At 38.7% G+C, this 21,152-nt stretch overlaps 2 protein-coding genes across 3 annotated transcripts in view; one reads left to right on the top strand and one right to left on the bottom strand.

Moving 5' to 3' along the window:
- The window catches only part of NUSAP1 (nucleolar and spindle associated protein 1), a 14,944-nt gene extending 1,892 nt beyond the window's left edge, over nt 1-13,052 (top strand). Inside the window, exons 3-14 of the mRNA XM_031055802.1 lie at nt 5-187; nt 1,101-1,172; nt 2,214-2,402; nt 3,417-3,591; nt 5,082-5,165; nt 5,880-5,980; nt 6,681-6,740; nt 6,930-7,117; nt 9,624-9,811; nt 10,770-10,880; nt 11,444-11,549; nt 12,014-13,052. Of these exons, the coding sequence (XP_030911662.1) occupies nt 5-187; nt 1,101-1,172; nt 2,214-2,402; nt 3,417-3,591; nt 5,082-5,165; nt 5,880-5,980; nt 6,681-6,740; nt 6,930-7,117; nt 9,624-9,811; nt 10,770-10,880; nt 11,444-11,549; nt 12,014-12,101 (1,545 nt within the window). The 3' untranslated portion in view covers nt 12,102-13,052. The remainder of the gene's footprint in view (nt 1-4; nt 188-1,100; nt 1,173-2,213; nt 2,403-3,416; nt 3,592-5,081; nt 5,166-5,879; nt 5,981-6,680; nt 6,741-6,929; nt 7,118-9,623; nt 9,812-10,769; nt 10,881-11,443; nt 11,550-12,013) is intronic.
- Nucleotides 13,053-14,020: 968 nt separating this feature from the next.
- On the bottom strand, nt 14,021-21,101 carry NDUFAF1 (NADH:ubiquinone oxidoreductase complex assembly factor 1). 2 transcript variants are annotated; one of them, XM_031055822.1, is made up of 5 exons: nt 20,837-21,101; nt 19,336-19,954; nt 17,349-17,534; nt 16,077-16,151; nt 14,021-14,439 (listed from the first exon to the last, which is right to left on the bottom strand). In XM_031055822.1, exons 2-5 carry the CDS (start codon nt 19,837-19,839, stop codon nt 14,299-14,301), a joined length of 906 nt encoding a protein of 301 aa, XP_030911682.1. In that variant the 5' UTR covers nt 19,840-19,954; nt 20,837-21,101; the 3' UTR covers nt 14,021-14,298. The 2 variants fall into 2 exon arrangements, with proteins under 2 accessions (XP_030911682.1, XP_005419475.1); XM_005419418.2 differs by having other exon boundaries at nt 19,336-21,101.
- Between the last annotated feature and the right edge of the window lie 51 nt (nt 21,102-21,152).

Below are 21,152 nucleotides of genomic sequence, written 5' to 3'. Positions count from 1 at the left end.
TGAGGCCGGGGCGGCTGCGAGGGAGCGCTGCCCAGGAAGCTCCGGGTTCTGGGGCGCCCCTGTGCCCGGTAGCGAGAACGCGTTCCCAGCCTCCCGGGGCGCACCCTCCCGGGTCTGGAGCGCCGCGGGGTGCGGCGGTGGCTCCGCCCTGGGGCGCCCGGGGGCTGCGCTGCCGTCCGGGGTGCGGGTACGCACTCGGGGAGGGGGAGAGCGGGGCTCCGGTGTCCGCCGGGCATCGAGAAGGGGCGGCTGGCCCGGCTGCTCCCCACGCCGGTGTCCCCCGCGCGGGTAGCTGTGTTTGTTTGTTTGGCTTTGTTTGTTTTGGTTTTTTTTTCTAACGACTCGGAGAGGGAGGAACAGTGACAAGAGAGCACCTTACGGGAGGGGAGGGCGGTCGCGGTTAAGGGCGAGAAGCTTAAGGGCGCCCCAGGGTCTTGCCTGGAGCTGCGGGTGCTGTGAGGCACAGCCCGGCTCCTCCTGCAGCAATGGCGCAACTCATAGAGCCTTAAAAGAAAGATCTTGGTTGGACAAGGCAGCTCCCTGTCCTCACAGGACTCAGAGTTCTTCTGGAAATGTTAGTTTTGGGGTGCTTTCTTTGTTTTTGTGCTGACCTGTCTACTTAGGTGTTTAAGAGTCTTTCATAGCTTGAATTATCAATGGTGTGTTTTCATCCTTGTTTTATTACTGTTACTGCTGAACGTATGCGAGGGATAAAAAGAATGCTTTGCATGTAGCATGGGCAAGGCAGAAGCAATCGCAGAAATTTGACACAATTTTAATTCAAGTTCAGCAGCGCTGTGGGGCTTAAAACAGTTTGTCTCCTTCCTTGAACAATTAACCTCCTCGACAATAGAGCAGGGATAACCTAGTCAAGGAAATTTGCCGTTGTGCCTCCGTGGAGAATATGCTGCAGATTTATCTGTGGCCTTAGGCACTTTCTCTCATTGACTGACTCAAACGAGTCCTAGGTATGCCTTATGCTGTTGGATTTAGAAAATGTTCTGCTCGCTCGTTGGTTTCGTTTATAGGATGTGGGTTGGGCCTGGGCAGCTCTTCAGTGACTTAATGGACTGTTTGGTTCATGGGTTGTTTTGATTTCTCTTCAGGCAGACAAGTTATTGGAATCATTGAAGCAACACTTTGAAAGGACAAATGAAGAAAGTGAAAATATGGTAACATAATAAATCAGACCTTGCTTTTAAGAAATGTAAACCTAATTTGTAACCCATAGAACAGAGCATGTCCTGAAGAGTGATTTTGACCACAATGGGAACTGTAATAGAAATACCTTTTTCTTCATAGTGCCCTTAGTTTAAAGTACTTATATGCTGATACAGATAGATATTCTAATGTTAGTTTTGAAGCGGCCTCTATGACTGAAAGCTGATTTCCTTTCAGCTGCCAAAATTACCAATGTATTTTTCAGCATCAGTACAAACCTATTCTCTGTGAACAATTACATTTAATTTCCACTGAACAAACCTTAATTCTTGCTTGTTTGGCTCCAGACACTATTCAGTAGTGAATATAAAAATATTTTATTCATTTTGCATGCCTAAATAAAGAGGACTAGGTACTAATTGGAAAGCGTTTTGAATCTACTACAGTTTACTTTCCCTATAACGAAAGCAATACAGTTGTGCTACTTCCTTTATTTGCCTCTTAGTGTTTTGTTTTCTTAACTTTTTACAAAGTTTTCTGTAAGCTGAATTGTTCTGTTGAGTGTGGCAATGTTTTTGATTAAAGTAATTTGTTATCTCCTTTTTCTAAAATACATCTCCCTTTAAGCGTATCCCTTAAAAATCTTTAAAGGCTTGAGGAACTGGTATAAACCTTGTCAGCTTTTTAAAAATTTTTATGAGCAGGAAAGTCCTGTTTTTACTGGTGAAGAGTATTCCACAAATGTACAAATATGGGAGGGTCATGACATCATGCAAGTTAGATTTCAAAAATAAAAGATTATTATAAATTATTAAAATGACATGTGATAAACCAGTCATAGGAATTGTATTTAAAGTCTCCAAACAATGAGTTTGATGCTTAGGGGAATCTAGATTGTGGCAGTTTCTTGATTACTATGCTGCTACGTGGCATACTACTGTTTATCCTTAGTGTAAAATATTTTTTTAGATAATGAAATTGAAACTGTCCCTGGAGTATTTAATTCATATTTGTGTCAGATATCTTCCAGTTATAGTATTTTTCTGCTACAGGGTCCTGTAAAGAGTGCATCTGCTTCCATTAAATCGGATGAACTGAGCAATCAGGAGGAAATGTCTGATTCAGTGTGTTTCATTACAAAAAGACGTGGTCAGGATAAGAAAATAACCAGAAAAAAGAGGAACTCCCATGAGGAAATTAACAGCAGTGAAGCAAACCCAGTGCTTTCTGATGAGAAACAGGTGATTTGCTTGGCATGCTTTTGTGTGCTGTCCTCCCTTCCTCTGAGCATAATTTAAGCACACTTGATTTCTTTTCAGTCACCATTTATAGATGGTATGTGTTCATATGTGTGTGTGTGTATAGACACCTACAGAAATTGATATGCAAGCATTCTGGTCTTTTGTATTTTGTTGCACTGGCTTTTGTCCCTTTATGCACTGTCCCATAATAAACAGACATTACTTCTAGTCACTGCTTCAAGACAATAAATTCCTCTAAGAAATATACAATTCCAAACACTTCATCTGAGTGTATGGCTGCTAGTTCATCGTAATATTCTGAATCTTAGGCTAGTTTCAGAATTTATCTAAAATAATGCTGTTCTCTCTTTTTTGGTACAGAAAAAATTATCAGAAGTTGCACAGTTGCCTAAATATCATAATTTTTTTTATTGTGAGGGTTGTGTGACTTAGGGAGAGAAAGTTACAGGTGAGATGAAGGTTGAATTTTTTTTTGCGTTACAAGGAGTAGGTAAATTAAGAACTGTCTGAAAGACTTTTACTGAGGTAGAGGAGGGGAATGAGAAAATGAGGAGTATTAGTCTTTTAGTGTTAGAGAATTGTACAGTATGCAAAAATACAGCAGTAAAAAGTAACATCCCCAGTGAATTTAATCTTACTTACAAATCATTAATTTTAATCCATAAAGGCAATTTTATACTAAAATGTGAGAGCTATACAGGTCAAAGCTTTCTAATACATCTAAGTTCTTGAAGTAACAGGGCATTTCACAAGTTAACTCAGTTTGGACTTCAGAAAATCTCTTGCTCCATCTCTCAGTCAAGGCAGACTCAGCTGTGAGGTTAGAGCCCAGTGCTTTAGGCTTTATCCAATCTGATGCTGAAAACCCTTGAGGATGAAGGCTGTGCACTTCTCTGGGCAATCAGTTCCACTGACTCACTGTTCTCAGAACAACAGCCTTGCTTTATATCCAGTTGGAATAAACTGGTTAAACAAGGTATGTTTAAATTGCAGGTGCATTCTGAAATGAAAGAAAATGAAGTGCCTCAGGGGGAGCACAAAAAGGGACAGAAGATATCACAAAACAAAACCCAAATAACTGAAGAGAGAGCTATTGAGAATCCAGGGATGGGTGCTGGACAGAAGAAACAGGCAGAGAAAACTTCTACTAAAGGCAGGGGAGGACAATGTAAGTAGAAATTGGATAAAAGTAACTTCAATTTGTGCTGCTCAGAATAACCAAAAGATAATTTTATTGTGTCTTCATACAATTTTTGTGGCGCATCTGTTGATCAGTAACTTGTTTGGGGCTACCAGAAGAAAATTGGTCTGGTTTGAGTTTGTGTTACTTGTTTAACATTGTAACACAAATCCACAAATTCTGCAGTGTAGGAGTTTTGCTGGCTTTGACTTCAGGAGTCTTGTTTTAGTGAAGGAGTTTTCAGAGAGATGAGCGTATTTGAGTTTTACACTTCCAAAAAGATCAATGCCTTTTGGAATACCCTTGAGGTGTTTTTTGGCCTCTAGGAGGTGGCAAGAAAGGGAGGACTTGCTTTGTTATGGTCCATTTATCTTTTTCTACGATGAACAGTTTTATCTTTTGCTTTCCAGGAGTAAAATCAGCAGAAAACATAGAATCCTTTACCATTTGTTTGAACTACCTAAGAGTATCTGAATGTATTCCACTGGATCACTTTTTCATCTGGTGATGTCTTTAGTCCTTCAAACATGATGCCACTGAAAATATGAATTAATTTATCCCCCACTGCTTTGTGTATGCAGCTGACATGAAGAAATTAGTTTGTCCACCTAATCTGATAATTTCTTGATATTGAGGGGGGTGTCAAGTAAGATACACTTCTGCATTTGGTCTGTTAGGTTCAGTGTATGTAGTCTGTAAGTTTATTATGGATGTTCTTCTTGTTCCATAGAATTTACAAGGACCGTCTTATGGGAGACCACCAATAATTTCGAACTAGCTCAGAAATGGGGTTTTTCTATGAACTAAAACGATTTTTTGTTTTTAAAAACAAAAGCAGTAGGATATGAGGGGACATCACTCGTTTTGACAGTTGGTACAGTGCTCATCTCTTCCTATAGCTGTAGTAACAAGTCTGCATTGAATATCAAATTGATTTTTTAACTGCACGCCATTATTTGTTTCCAATAAGGACTTCTTTCAATATACTGTAGTCATCTAAGTTTACTTTTGAGGGGATGTGAATGACCAGAAATACAAGTGTTTGCTGTTGATAAGCAAAAGCTGAACTTGATGTAAAGTTGCTACCTGATTTTTTTTTTCTTAAGAAAATTAATCATTAAAATGTGAACGTGAGCATATTACTACACCTGAGAACAGAGACGACAAAAATAGCTTGGACTTTGTATGTGGATAAGGCAGTGGCAGAAAAGTTGGTCAAAAGGTATTCTTTAGTATCAACATCTAAGAAACGCAGACCAAGGCCCGTGAGTTTAAAGCTTTTTTTTACCGCAAGCACAGGTCTCTCATAAACTTTCCCTGAAAAATATTTTACTATCATAAGATACTAACCTAATATGACCTGCTTTGAAGAGATAAAGTGTGTTTTGAAACAAACATTGGAACAATATTTAAAACCACTGTGATTACTTTAAATCATCCAGGAGTCATAATGATTTTGTCTAATCTTGCTGTACCAGGTAATGCTCATCCTGCAGGAGGGAAGATCCCTTTACGTGCAGGCCGTGCACCTAGGTCTGCAGGAGTGACAGCTACCACACCAAGTAAGATAACCTGCCATCTCTAGGAAGAGATGTGTTTTCTCTGTGTAAAGGGAGACTTGACTTAGTTTTTTAAAACTCAGATTTCTATTCATGCTCAAATGAAAGAATATTCTCTCTTTAAAAAGCAAGCAAGAATAAAGAATTCCCAAATGTTACATATCAAGGTTCATATTCCAGCTTGTAAATTTATAGTAGTAAATGACTGGCATGTATGTTAAAAAACTGGCTTATTTAACATTTTGGTACTTTTTCATACAAAACTTGTATTGATGATTTTGAAAGAACAGGAGCACATACATGCTATTATTCCTGCTTGTTTAGTTTTCACTTCATAGATACTATGGTTGTGCTGTACTACTATACATTAGCTCATGTTCATCACTTCTTAAAATGTTAGATCATCTCAAATGTAGAAGTATTTATTGTTTTCTTTAACTGCAGAATTTGGGGGTTGGGTTGGATGATCTTTAAAGGCCCCTTCCAACCCAGACCATGATTCTATAATCTTCCAGGTTACCAGGTAATGGGCCATGTAGCTGGTGAAAGATTCTTTTGGTCCTGTTTGGTCAGCTGTGTCTACAGCCTTTAGTTAGAGGGATGCATTGGCTTCTTTGAGGCCATGACAATAGGTGTCACAAAATTCTCCTATTATGTACTAAACTCCCTTAGCACTAAATTATATCTGTGAATGTTCTTATTTTTGGAACTTCTTAGACTTCAAAAAGTTGCATGAGGCTCAGTTCAAGAAAATGGAATCTATTGCTGACTACATTGAGAGGAAAAAAAAACTGAATGAAAGTTGCAGCGCAGTCAAGGTAAGAGATAGCATGGGAAGATACCCATTATTGGCATTTTCAATTATTTCGAGGGCCTTTCTGTAAAAGTCCTACCAGGTCTCTTCAGATCAATAAGTAGCTGGTCATGTGAACCTGCAGTGGAATATTATAACCAATATATATAGTTATTTGTATATAACTTATATAACAATACAAGGTTTTACATGTTAACAGTGTACAGCTGTAGAAACCAACAACTAAGTTGTGGTTTTTGAGTAAAAATAATTGTCACAATTACTTTTGTGAAAGATCTCCTGGATCTTTTGTTTACAACTTTTTTAATTGCTGCAAAATTTAACCAAAGGGATAGGTTATTTTTCAAAGAGCAGGAATTAAATGTTTTCTCTTTTGTGCCTGAATTATCATCCCATGACTGTGTATGATTCTCCTTAAAAATACATTCAATATGTGTTGTTCTCAGTTCTTGTATTTCACCCTCCCATGGGTGAAAGCTGCTAACAGGGCATCTCACAAAGTGCAGTAGAGCCTAAAAAAGTGACAGTAATGTATCAATGAATGTGTGAGTGAACATGGCAATGGCCATAGAATTGTTCAGGTTGGTTCCTCTAGCACTGTCCATATTAAACAGTAACAATGAATGAAACTCCTGAATGCTACTTTTTTTTTTTAATGGCATATATTGTATCAATGTATACTTCAGACAAATTACTATCTGCAGGTGCTGACCAGAAAATCAAATCCCTTAAGAGCATCAGAAAAAGACACTCCATATTCTAAGGTATGTGTTGTCAGGTCAATTTAATTATAAAAATACTTACATTTAAAATATGCTTTTAAAGAGGAAAGAAAGGGAGAGAACTGAAGAGGCCATATGCTTCTGATTCACTGTGTGTTTTCCCTTCCTCTTGGCTGCTTTGTAGATAAATTTTCATTAGAGTATGGTAACTCAGAATTTGCTTTTCCCTAGAAACAAGCCAGTGGCAAAAGATTTTTATTCAGCCCAAATCCAGAAAGAGGCAGGTTCTCCACCACCAGCACTCCTTGTAATGTCCAGCGCTCACCACGCAATTCTCTGAATGCTGCTAATCGGAGCATTTTATCCCAGAAATCTTCATTTCATCCTTCTGTACTTTCAACATCCAAAATGAATGTCAGGTAAAAAAACAAACCAAAGCTACCAGCAAGCCATTTGATGTGATACACATGAAATAATTAACACTGACTGTGAGTTTACTACATTATTTCTCTTCCAAAAATGAACTATGCAAGACTAATTCTGATTACTAACTTTCAGCCTGGTTTTTTGGGTGGTTTAAGCCTCATTGTGCTGTTACTGTCTTCATTCTTCATTTTTATGTCTGTTAGAAGAATCTCAAGTCCTGGCTTTCATTTTTCTAAAGCCAAATGATGCAAAATCAAGCAAATTATTTTTCTTCTATTACTGTGTTAGGTTTTCTATTTTGCCAGGCAGCCTAGTAATTTCTGTTTATCCTAATTAATTGTTCTGTATATTTTTGAAATCGGAACTCTCTTCAGTATTCCAGGTGAGTCTTGCAATGGTTTTTAGGTACTTTCTTCCTTCTGTCCTCTACTTCCCCTCCCTTTTAGTGTCACAGCATGGGTCCTCTCGTGATTGACTACTATAAGCAGACTGTTTCTAGCAGATGGGAACTGACACCAGAAGTCATGAGCAATTGCTAAATGGATGAATTCTTACTCAATGTTATCATACCTCATCTCATTTCCTTTTGGAACATCATGTGTATGTCATCATTCCTCCACAGTAATCTAATTCTGTATTAGTGTTAATATTTCATGAACATCTCTTATCAGTATGTTTTACTAGCTTCTTAATGATTTTCCTAAAGTCTTGATCAAAAACATTTTAAAAGAAGGAATTGAAAGGACAGTCCTTACAGTATCCTATTGATAAATGTTCTTTTTGCTTGGATTTCTAATGAAAGCCTTTATTTCTACTATTTCTTTGTTGATTTCTAACTATTACACTAATTTTGACTTTAATCAGTTTCCTTAACCTTCCACAGTGACTGAAGTTCTGATTAGATATTCTCCCTTTGCTAACAATACACAGTCGTTCACAGGCCTTGGTTGTGTTCCTTGCTCTGATGACCTTCACTTTTCCACTTCTGCATGCCAAGATCACGGCTGCTGGGGCTTTTTTTTGTCCCTGACTAAAGTGTATGTGGGATTGTTGTTTTTAAGTCAGATAATGCAACTTCTAATATTGCTGTCTGATAATATATATTTATGAGACTTTGGAATGCAGGTCTTCTGCTGTTTAAAGGTCAAAATCAAGATTACAAACTTAATGGCTTTGTTTTTACTTTAAATATCTTTTTGATTTCAATAGATGTATTTTGATTTCAAATAGATTTTTTGATTTCAACAAATGTAAAAAATACACTGCCTCTGTGACGGTGTTCACAGGGGTTTTCAGATAAGGGAAAAGACGAGAATGTTGACTCCATGTTTCAGAAGGCTAGATTTATTATTTTATGATATATATTACATTAAAACTATGCTATAAGAATAGAAGAAAAGGTTTCATCAGAAGGCTAGCTAAGCTAAGAATAGAATCAGAAAGAATCATAACAAAAGTCTGTGGCCCGGCCCTGTGTCCAAGCCAGCTGGGCTGTGATTGGCCATTAATTACAACCGACCACATGAGACCAATCACAGATCCACCTGTTGTGTTCCACAGCAGCAGATAATCATTGTTCATATTTTGTTCCTGAGGCCTCTCAGCTTCTCAGGAGGAAAAAATCCTAAGGAAAGGATTTTTCATGAAAAGATGTCTGCGACACTGCCTCTAGTGTCCTCTTGGATGAGCTTGGATGTTTTCACTGTAGCCCTAATTGACTTCTAGCAATATGTGGACCAAAACATTACCTTCAGAATTTGCTTCCAAAATTCCATTCCATAGTTGCACTGTGGTGGTGGACCTTGCAAGCTGTACTTCACCATAAACTTGCTTGTGCACAAAAACAGCTTTCTTCAACATTTACTCCTTGTCTTTCTAAATCTTGCAAGCTCATGGCTTATTGTCATGCGTTTTTGCAAGATTTTGAATTTTATGCATGTGCACATATATGAGTAATCATAGGTGTTCATTAAAAATGTGTATATACACATTTGGAATACATATGGAATGTGTGTCTTGCTATGCAGGTAACTTGTGTGTTTCAAAATTTTCAGCTTCTTCCTCTTGTAGGTCTTTGAGGTCCAGCATTCTGTTAGTTGTCTTTCAGTTTTTCTTCATTTGAATTTTAAAACTAACAAAATATGCAATGCTTTACTACAGAATCCAGGTCTAAAGTAAATCATATCTGTGGGTGAATAAATCTACTGGCTTATTGCACCCAAGTATATTTGCTTTCCAAATAACAAGAAAGTCAGCTCTTTGTAGTTTCTAGTAGTACTTACTGCTATTGACACTGGCTCGAAACTTAGTGTTATACCAGCACGGTATTTTAGTACAGTTTTTATATGAGCTGTGAACATCTTTCACACAGTAAATATTTCTATCTGTAATAAATAATTTAATAATAAATAATATAGAAGGCAGGACCTTCTGTATTCTGGCACATTGCTTACATTCCTTGTAGGTGACTAAACTTTTCATATTTCTAAAATCTTTCAGGTTCTCAGAAGCCACAAAAGATAATGAGCACAAACGCTCTCTTACCAAGACGCCATCTAGAATGTCTCCATACATGGAGGAGATCTGCACACCTGACACTCAAAAGAGCTGCAAACTACTAAGTCAGAAGAACAGTAAGGGAAATGCAAGAAATAATGATCTGACTGCATCGAAGGGTAAAGTGGATGGTGAGTATTTGGCTCTTTCAGGTCAAGACTTTTGTCTTACTGAATTATTGTACAAGTTTTTAACAACCAAATGTCCTGTAGACCCAGGTTTTAATTTAATTCTCTAATTTATGATTGGATCTTCAGAAACTGAAGTAGTTTCTTCGTTTCCTTTGTTTTCCAGTGATTTGACTAAAATGTTTAGGTGCCACAATTTAAACATATGGTACCTAGCTACCTACAGAAAAGAGGATAGAAAGTCTTCTAGACCTTTAGGGACTACATAGCAGAAGATTCATATAGCAGATACAGGGACACCCCATCAGCACAGAAAGGAATTCCTGACACCTTCCCAGAGGTCTCGTTCTTCTTGTGGGGTTAGTATGCATTAGGCTTCTAGCTGTGCTTTAGGATAACCTGTTATCAGCCTCAGCATCCTGATAACTCAGGAAATAAAATTAAGAAAAATCAGAAATCTTCTGATTACTAACAATTTCTGCAGCAGCACAGCTCTGCTGTCCAGCCGTTGACACCCTTAGCATTACAGGGATATTTGCACAGCTCAAGAACCCAGAGCTTCCTGGTTTGCTGTATAATAATACTGATATTTTCAAGGGGCAAGCAAAATTCCACACTGATCTGAAGCTGACCTGTTCCAAAAGAATTCTTCTTTAACGTGAAAAACCACTTGGTCCCAAATAGGCACAGAAGAAACACAATTCGCCTTGAAAGACTAGAAAAACACATGGCGGCACTGTATATGTTCTTCCATAGTATAATCGTAGCTGAAGGGCCAGTACTCTACAACTCTTGTCCCTCTCTATTTCAAGTGAGAATTGCATTGTTTGTGCAATTCTATCTTTAGAAGTAGCAGCAGGGGCATTTAATGGCTCTTTGGTCTTGGTAATCACAGCGTGGTCTTTCTGTGTACATTGATGCTCCTGCTACTCTAATGATGGTATCTTGGTGCCTTTTGTAGTTCTTACCCCCTTCAAATTTGGAGCTCAACCTGCAGAACCTACAAGTGGAAAGAAGACATTTGATCTCAAAGCAAGTCTCTCTCGGCCGCTTCGGTATCAGCCACACAAAGGTACTGTGACCCTGCACAGCCTGTGTTGGTCACACCCCTTACACTCAGCTGCTCCTACCGGGTGCTTTGATACAAACAGTGAGAGCAAAGTTTACAGTCTCTTTTCCTGCCCCTTTTACTTTCTCTATGGGTTCCCACATAGTCTGATATTAAATTTCTTCATAATACATGCTTCAAGAGCCTCCCTACTGAATATTAGGATTTTATGACCTAAAGCCCATAAATACGAGAATAAATATCCTTGCATTCCACTGAATAGATGCATGTACAGGAAATACAAAATATTCCTTACACAACAAGGTGGGTTTTTTTAATCTCATGTGAGAAGCTCAACTTTGCATGATGAATGTTACTTCTAAGTACAGTCACCTGTTTCTACTTACAGAAGAACTACTTGTAGGGAACAGGCTGGTGAAACTGATAACACAGCTTTAAGAGGCATTTCATCTTCAAAACAACCAGTAAGAAACAGGCTAGCTAGGATAAATTCATGATAGGAAGTTAAGCACACAGTTAGTTACTAAACTATTAAACTAGTCTCTCTTTTTGCTCCTAAATTGTAGGACGACTAAAACCGTGGGGAGAATTTAAAGAAAATGCTGTTCTCAGTAGGTCTGGTGGTACCTGTTCACACAGGAAAGATTACAAACAGCCACATCTCCAGACAAGGTTAGTACACCACTTGTCTTTTTATAGATAGTGTTACTTAAAGTAATATGATGATCCATTCTTCTTCTTAGGATTTAAATGTAGTTTAGGAAAGAATACTTTTGTATTAAAGCCATTTTTGCTTCCAATGACTGTTGAAATTTCAAGAAGGCCAACAAAAGGCTGCTCTGAATTTCAGACTTTTTTTTTTTTCCGTGAACAGTATCAGTTCCAGGGTTTGGAGATTCACCTTCATCTTGGTAGAAGCTGTCAATATTGCCATGCTGTTACCTCAAGTGTTAGACCTGCATGTCTCAGCAGATGTATTTGCCTGAATGTTTGGGTTCAGTCCATAGTGGTACTCTTATCTCTGCCTATGGCAAAGGCAGCATACTGATTAAACTTGTGTTAGGCTGTGGTCAGCTTCAGATTCCTTTGGTTGCTAGTGTAATAAAACTTGACATGGTCTCTTTTTTTCCCTCCAGGGAAGAAAGGCGTGAGACACTTGAGCAAGACAGAAAGAAGAAAAAGGCTCATGCTCTTGGAAAACGTAGAGGCCTATCTGGGTGTTAGGATGAACAAGAAGTATCTAAGACTTCACTGTAAATACTGTTCCTCTCATGTAAAGGCTTGTGCTCTCTGTATGGTTCAGGTTGCTTTTAGCTAGTGGAATCCAGAAAGCAATTAATGAGACCTTGTAATGTACTCTGAACATAATGATTATCAACATCTCCACTGAGAGTTCTAAACTTTCAGGGACTTAGAATTCTCTTGTTGCTTCATAATGTTTTAATTTAACTAATTTACTTGACTAAAAGATGTTAAAGAAGAAAACATAAGTGGAAAAAAGATGCTCGAGAAGCCTCCTTGCAACTTAGGATAGACTTGTGCATCAGAATGCACTTGTTGTGTGCTAGAATGCAGGCTTTAGATAGCAGCAGCTTCAAAATGTTCCCCAGTGTTCAAAATGACAAGATTTGGAAGTACCTGCTTGCCCTGTTCTCCAGGTCAATCCTTAAATGCTCTAAGTTACAGCAATTATTCAGCATTTCTAATCTAATGCCTATGAAATTGTAGGGAATTTCAAAGAGAAGAAAAAATATGCAAGCTCTCTGGCAAACTAATGCGTAACATAATTGTAAACTACCTTTTTGAAAAAGTCACAACTGAATTTACAAGTTACCAACTGAATGCTTTGAACAGTTAAGGTTTTCTTCCTTTCTATGGTAAATAGCAGATGTTAAAATTCTCTTGCTTTTCACCTCTAAGATGCTTAGAAGATGTTATAATTGTGTTGAGGTACACTCAATACCTTGGTTTTAAAATAAGCTGTTATTTTCACATTTAAAAAATGCATAGAAAAGTTGTCTGGATTTTTTAGGGATAGAAGTAGAAAGGTAATTTAGCAGTTGTAATCTCAGCTGTTGAGCAAATAAATGTTTCAGAGTTTAGTGTCCCATCAAATATATGTTGCAATGTCAAGAAAAAGCGAAATTTTTAATAAAGAAGACAATATTTTGTATATGTCCTGTTTATCACTGGCTTTATAATTTAGTATACTAACTACAACATCCTTACTCTGGCACTCATTTTGTTCACACTTGTATTTACTGCTGTGTTTTCCTGTGCCAAATTTTCCTCACCAACTCACCTGCCCTCCCACTTCATGAAAGATGTTAGCTCTGGTATCTTCCTGGTATCATCATTCTTCTACAATTAAGCTGCTGAATTCAATGCAAAATGAAAATGGTAGTACAAGATTCTGTTTCAGCTTGCTTCATTGTGGTCTCTTCCCTATAAAAGACAGGTACATTTAATATTTCTAAAGTACACTTAAACAAGGTCACTGTGGAGGAGGTCAGTGCTTTGATTATTAAAGTTTGACAGCTGAAACATGCCCTTTACAAAACAAGTGTTGAGTGGTTCATCTTGAATTACTGAAAACTGGATTTCTCTGCAAAAGGGAGGTGTTAAGGGTCTGTGCAGCAGTCGGGGCTGTGAATTCTTGCTACACAGCTGCATTAGGCTAACTGCACACAGCAGAAGTGGGATCTGCTCTGCCCTGTAATGATGCTCAGTAAGCCAAGCTCTGCCTCCTCAGGGAGCAGACAGAGCTGCAGCTTTCCTCCCACCCCTCTTTTGGAGCGTTGCTTCTTTCCAACAACCTTGGCTCTGTATCATTGTAGGATTATCTTCAACAGCTCTGAAGGAAAACTCAAGCCTGCTGCATAGCTCTTGTTTCCATCTTGGCAGCAGCAGCTTTTTCTTTTTTTAGCTATCTAGAGGAGCCAAAGCTAAAGGTTGAAATACTTCTGCCTTTTCCACTTCTGGTGCTGCTCTTTGTAAATTTCAGAAGCTGAGTCACACCAGTCCTCAGAGTATTAATTCTCATACCTTTTTCAGTTTAAAACTAGCAAATGCAAGTGTTTTACAACTGTCAATAAACCACAATGTAGAAAATTAAAGTGTTGGACAAGAAAAGAACAACAAACTTGTGAAATACTTTTATTTCAGTCAGGACAGAAGCCAAGAAGTGTTGCTACTTTGTAAGAACATCACAACTGCTCTCAGGCTACATTGCAGTCCATCCATCTTTGTACAGTCTTCTCCATGATTCTGTAGTTGGGAGTTTAAAGATGCCAGTGGTGCCACACTTCATGCACTTATCTCTTTAATAGGCCCTTCAAGTTGTTAAAAGCCACATGTTAATAAGTATTTTATAAAAATAAACCAAATATCTGAAGAATGTTCCAAAGGACACCAGCCCAGCTTAGACTGGAGTGTTCTTGTCATATGCTTCATAGGCAAACTTTTCTTTATGAGCTCTGTCATTTAACAGACCAATAAAATCGATCTCCAGCTGGAATGGACCATCTACTTTATCTCCAATGGTGAATCCGAGAGTTCTAACCTAGTTAAAAGACACAGAGGGTAGAACAGGATTTATAATATTACAATCAAACTCAGTTGTATCTCCCAATTCTCTGTTTTACATGCTGATCACAGCGATCTTCTTTAAACTGGTATTGTTAAAAATGCAGCAGTATTTTTTAAGGCTTGAACACTTCCCTACCCCATTTTCAATACAGACACCAGTGGGAAATGACTCCACATGTGCCTTTCTACCACTGTGTAAATGAACCCTTGATTTAAAATGGCCTGAGCCTAAAGCAACAGTTACTTTTATCCTTCATGCTTTTGATCACAATTGAGCTTCTAAACACATTTTCATAAAATCACAATTCTTTCATTAATAGGAGAAACAAAGATGTAATTAAGGATGGAAGGGATCATTCTAGACAGTGATACACCATCTACTCTGTGAAAACACCAAACCAGACATTTTAGAATTTAAGTTTAGGCTGGCATGAAACTTAATTACTGAGTTTAATAGTAAGACAAGGTTCTTAGCCACTGTTTCCCAATTAGAATAATGTTCTTAAATATAAGAACAAATCTGTGTGGCTTATGCCTGCTTTCTGTTAGCCTGTGGCTTGCCCAAATGCTCCCTCAGCTCTCACATGTTACAAAACACCTCCATCATTAACAGCTCAGTCCAGTCACCAGTGCAGGCCACCTCATAAACTCAGCTGCCCCAAAACCCTGCTGAAAGTGCAGGTCTGAGCAGTGCCCATGATTTTAAGGACTGCTGTAAGTTTGGGAAAATAATGTCTAGGATGTGTCAGATGAATAAATGTGGACTGAATCTAAATCTACATTGCAATTATATGCTAAATAAAAAACAGAACAAAGCGAGGTAAATGCACTGACACTCCTCTGGATCATTCTGATGCTTTCCATGCTATTCCTTCCCCAGCAGCAAGCTCTACAAGCAGCCCCTTGGCTTTTGGAGTCCAGAGAGTTTTTAAAGCTCCTTTTTTCAAATCACATGGTTACAAATAATCTACAGGAGTCACCTAAACTCTGCTCTAAAGAATCTATTCCTTTACAAGCCCTAGATACATTGACTGTTTCTTGCCTTTTAAATTCCTATTTAACAATTATTTTCTGCCTTTTCAGGTTCCTAGGAAAGCATACATTAGTACCATGAGGGCCATTCATTTAAGAGTTGGACTTGATGGTCTCTATGGGTCCCTTCCAACTCCAAATATTCAGTGTGTGACCAAGACATTTTATTAAGATTTCTTAAACTACCTTCACACTGCTTCCCTGATTTTTGGGTTTCTTGAAAATATGTTTGCAAAATTACACTGCAAGTGCATAATTTTTACTGTCAAATGCTATACATAAAATAATCATCAACAAAACTTCAGTGGAGGATACTTAGATCAAGTACTGATTTGTCCCTTTAACTCCCAGTAAATATTTTTAAATAGACCATATATGTTTTCATTTACCACATATGAGAATAAGTACCTTATAACATGAAGAGGCCCTTCAATTGCAAATTCACAAACATTAGAGAATTTGTAAGTTATCTATATCAGGCCATCTTGAAGGAAATTCTGAATTTCTTACAGAGCAGTTGTGTGTTCCTTATACTGCCTTTTCAAATGAAATTTTAAATAAAACCTACAGAAAACTTGCCTTGTCTAACCAGACAGGATGCTGGTTATCCTGGACTCTTCCCCGACTGGAGAGAAAGAATTTGGAGAATGGAATCTGACATAAACAAAACAAAACAAAATCAGACTTTAGTGTCACCAGTGTATAAAATAGAAACTGAGGGAAAAGAAAATAACATGTTAGTAAAGTACCACTCTGCTGTATCTGGTACTAGCATTAGTTGGGTACATAAAACTGGCACAAAGAAATGGGCCACATTAACCCTTTCAACTGGCCACTTGCAGCCAGCTCCAGGCCCACCCTGTCCTGTGGTGGCTGCAGCCATCACACAGGAGCGCTACCCTGTCAGGACAGCTGCAGCACAGAAGGTGGCTGCTTACAGAGAGAATATCTCCTTCCAGTAACATGGAAATATCAACCAGAAATTACTGCAAAGTCTACCATGGGTTCATACTGACAGCTCATCTGTACCCAGGGTGTGGATTTCACAGTGCAAACTTCATACTCAGACATCGGCATCTCTAGCAAAGCACTTCAGGGTAATGTAACAATTTATTTGAAAGTAGTGGGAGCAAGAAAGCAGGGCTGGCTGGTGGCTGGTGAGGGTGAGGGTGAGAGGAAAACATCCAAGCCAGCAATGACACTCCAACTTTCATCCTCCTGGCTTCTTGTCTGTGGAACAGCAGGCTGTTCCCACATGATTGGACAATGGTATCATGGAGCACTCAACACCAATTCATAGGGATGTGCAAACCTCCCTATAGCTGTCATCAGAGAATTACAAAAAGTCCCCAAGTTTCACCAGAAAAGAGCCACAACTCACACTTAAAAATATTATTCTGTGTCACAGAGTCAAAGGTCACAAATTACAAATGCCAACTCTTGAGTCTGACTGACTCCAGAGAGGCTGCAAGTTAAGCAAATCCTGTTGCATGGAACAAATCCTACAACAGCCCACACCCATTTGCATTACAGATAAAATGGTTACCACAGAGAATATTCCAGGCAACACTTGCTAAGCTTCAGTTGCTGTATCTATCCTGTTACTCCAGTAAGAGCCAACAGTAGGCATTCAGAGAAATACCTGGTGGATCAATTCTTTAACACAACTGACAGTGTGCCCTCCCCTAGTCCAGTTTTGGGAACTCCCAAGCCAAAGGCACATGTCTATTGTATAATGAAAATGTCGAGTGGACAGCAACATGAACTGTGAATGTGGAAAGAATTCCCCTTCCTGTGCTTTGGCCAGGACCTCAAGATGGTCTCATTAGTTTGAAAGATTCCTTAGCTCACCGTTATTTCCTCCCAGTATGGGCCTCCTCTGGTAAACATGAAGTAGCTGTAGAGATCATCCTTTTGATGAGAGAAGTAGGGGTCTGTATAAATGTTTACCATCCAAGGTCTGCCATCACCACGGACACGTAAGTACAGACTATTGAAGTTTGACCAGTCATAATACTTCTTCCTGTTAAAAGATCCCTACAAATTATTGATAAATAGAATTATTTCTCCTTAATAGAGGGACACTTTCATCATGAGGAACAGAGCATTGTTGCTTTGATCACTGCCCTTGTTATTATGTCAGATAGTATTTACTGTAACACAGTGAACACAGCTACTCTGTCATCATCACCCTGGATGCTGAGCTCACTGAATTTCCTTCAGCACTCTATCAGAGACCACAAATCGCAATATTGCTGCCTGAGGACTCACACTTTCATTATAAGCCACAATCTTGTAACTATCAGAAATCAGAACTCCTTCCTAGGACTGAATTCCCTACCAGGCAATTACACAAATGCTGCAGTGATAGATCAGCATTTAGTGAACTACATAAGTTTAATATTCTGTGGTCAGTTCTAGATCATTCAGAAGTGACGGCAAGAAATTGAAGCAGTGAAATAATTTATCCTCCTTGATAACTTCCCAACAGAAGACTAATGAAAACTGGGAGCATTTAATGTTTTCCAACTTTTTTTTCATTAACTGTGTAAAATACTGAGATTGCAAGCATGTCTAATTCTTTATTGAATTTTTTCCAAAGACCTGTAAAATCCTGATGTTGTCATTTGCATGATGGCATATCCAAGAGTCCTCAGAGAGCTACACTGAAGTCACTTGGAGCCATGAGGGGGAGAGGGTAAGGTTATTCTTGGCCAGACTTGCCAAGAAGTCAAAATTAGCACCAAAAATTCACATGTTTCTCCTTTATTTTACAGCACTACTATGATTACCTATCAGCTATTGTTCTACCAACTCATCTGGTAAGTAACAGAATAAGTAGATGATGAATATATAAGGCCTGTAGCTACTTCTTTTAATGGTTTTAACAGTTTTGAGCCTTTCTATTTAAATAAGGATGGACTGATACACTCCACTAGTTCAGAATTAGGAGGTGAAAGTTTGAGTCACATTTGCACAAGTCAGTAGCAGTCCTGAGAGCTTAACTCAGACAAGACTCCACTTGTTCCAGTCATCTGATCTAATGTCACCATTTTAATCACTGTTCATACATCTCTCATTTACCAATTGATTTTGCTTACTCATATTCTCTTCTCCCCAAGATTCTGGCCCAGAAATTATTTTACCTAAGCACTTGTGCCAAGACACAAAAAAGAGAACACAATATTTAAGGATTTTATCCAGTGTGTGAAAATGTTCCTTTGCTTTTAAAGGTGCTTAGAAATAAGGGATGAAACAAGCAGTGTCTATAATAAGCACACCCATTTCTGGTTCTATTTTGCTCAATTCCAAGCTATCAAAGATCTGTGTCTTGCTTTTTTTCTGATGTACAGTAGGAGGCAGACCTTTAAAAAGTACATTTCAAAGCACTGTTTTCTGTTCCTGTGAGAAAATGATTCATTCACTCTAACAAAGTCTGATGAATAGACCAAGTTAAAACCCAGAAAATTCTTACTTATGACACATTCAATCAACTTCAAATTTAGAAAGAGGTCTATTTTAATCATACTAATTTTGGATATAAAGTTTAATTCCAGATCCTTCATTTGTAAGGATGCTGCAACAGGTCTGTCTATTGTACATAAATAAGTGAGCAAATATGTATTATTCCTTTTCTAAGAAAGGAAAACAAAATCCAAGAAAAAATTTAAGTTCCCTCCAGGCCAAAGTGGCACAGCAGCCATTACATGTCTGAGAGAAAATGCAGTGCTCCTGAAAGTGATCAGCAGTAAAGAGCAGGCCACTTGCTGTCACTGGGATTCCACTAACATCCTCAGATCCAGTATCAGAAGCTGTGCAAACACGGAGCTGTACTTACCACTTCTGGTTTGGATCTCATACTGCAATATCCACTGTATTTTGTCTCCCCATCACGAGGCACTTCTGTATTGAGGGTTCCATATAGCAGAGCAGCCTGGTTATTCCTACCCAATTTGATGTAAACTTTACTTTTCCCTCCAATCTCCACATCAGAGGAAATAACCCATTTATTTAAATCTTCCTGGCTCCTAAACTGCCACAACACCCTTGTTTGTTCCAACAAGTGCTGACTTAATGGATTGCCTCCAGGTCCTTTTAAGTAATCTTGGGTTTCCTTCTTCAGCAAGCTTAGCTGAGTCTTCAGGTGATCAATGCTCTTCTTAAAGCTGAAATCAGCATTCTGCCAAGACAGTTTTTTCTCAGGCTCTGCCCCGGGCCTCCTGTAGCTGCTATACAATTTTGAATTGCTGAGGAGAGGTCCAAGTGAGGAGAGAAAAACTTTACGCCTGCAGCATCCACTGTGGAAGGAAGCACCATTCAGCAGCATCACAGCCAGAGCCATACTGGTAACTTGAAGAATCCACGTCCAGTAAGGCAATGAATATATTGAAAGTTAATTTAACAACAGAACTAGTATTCAGAGCTATCTTATTGTAGTTACTATAGTTGATCTTCACCTTTAATGAAAAAGAGAAAAAATTATAAAAAATTACATATAGGATGCTTGTGAAATTATTTAACTTTTAAAATCAATACTAGCTAGAAATCCAAGTCATTGGAAAACAGAATGAAAAAAACCATCAGGAATGACACTTCCTCAGAACTTGAGTTTATTTATTGACTTCCACCCTATGCTTTCACCTCTCCCCATGGTGTAAAATCCCCATGCAAATAAGAAAACCCAAGTAAACTACTTCAAATAAAACTGAAAAGAGAAAAGCAAATCAATTTCTCTTCATCCCTTCCAACAATAAGTTTAGGTGTTATGGATAACACCAGCAAAAACAACTCATGAAGGTTTCTGAAAGATGACACCTATATAACTAAAAAATTTATTCCTGCAAGAAAATCACAAATTCACGACAGGCAGATGCTGCTGCCACACAGACAAAAATGACAATCCATCTGACACAGACGACAAGACTTTTCAAATACTAAGTCCCACAATCTTCTTCCAAGTCATCCTCAATATACCTGTGTTAGGATTACAGAGGCATTTGCAAAGAGTGAAAAATTTAGTATGAAAGACTACAATTCAATATGGGGGTTTTTTAATAAGGCTTCAGGAAAATTCTGCTCAATGCTCTGTACAGAGGCTATTTTTTCTTACTTGTAAAATTAAACGGGGTTTTTTTCGGGTTTCTTTTTTTCATGCCACAGAACAAAACCAAAAACGATGTCACATGCATTCAACTTCTGTGAGCTTTTAAGAATGGAGTCAGGCACACCACTCATGTCCTCTATATGTCACTCACCTTCCTTTACTCACTGTAAAATTTACTACTGTTATTCTCACACTCTAATTAAGTTATGTCTAAAGCTACACTGAAGAAACCCACATTATGTTCTATCGTGCACTTCACACGATCGGAGCAAGTTCGCGATTAAGAAACCCTGTCTCCTTATTGCTTCACCCGAGTACCAGAAGAGAACGGAGAGTTTGAATGCATTCTACTTTAGGCCGGTTTTTGTCTCTTTAGCAGCCTTGCCCGCCGCTGTAGCGCCAGCCCGGTGCGCGGCCCGGCAGCTGCGGCGCCTCGGCCCCACTTGCGCCGCGGCCTGGGCACCAGGCCTGGATCCCGCCTGCACGACTGAGCCCGGCGGGCAGAGGCGAGGCCAGGGCGGGGGGGCAGCGGCCGAACCCCCTCGCTGCTC

The sequence above is a fragment of the Geospiza fortis genome, unplaced genomic scaffold (assembly GCF_000277835.1).
Source record: "Geospiza fortis unplaced genomic scaffold, GeoFor_1.0 scaffold66, whole genome shotgun sequence".
NCBI classification, from domain to species: domain Eukaryota; kingdom Metazoa; phylum Chordata; class Aves; order Passeriformes; family Thraupidae; genus Geospiza; species Geospiza fortis.
The sequence above is the reverse complement of the archived record's forward strand: the minus strand, read 5'-3'. Positions and strand labels throughout refer to the sequence as shown.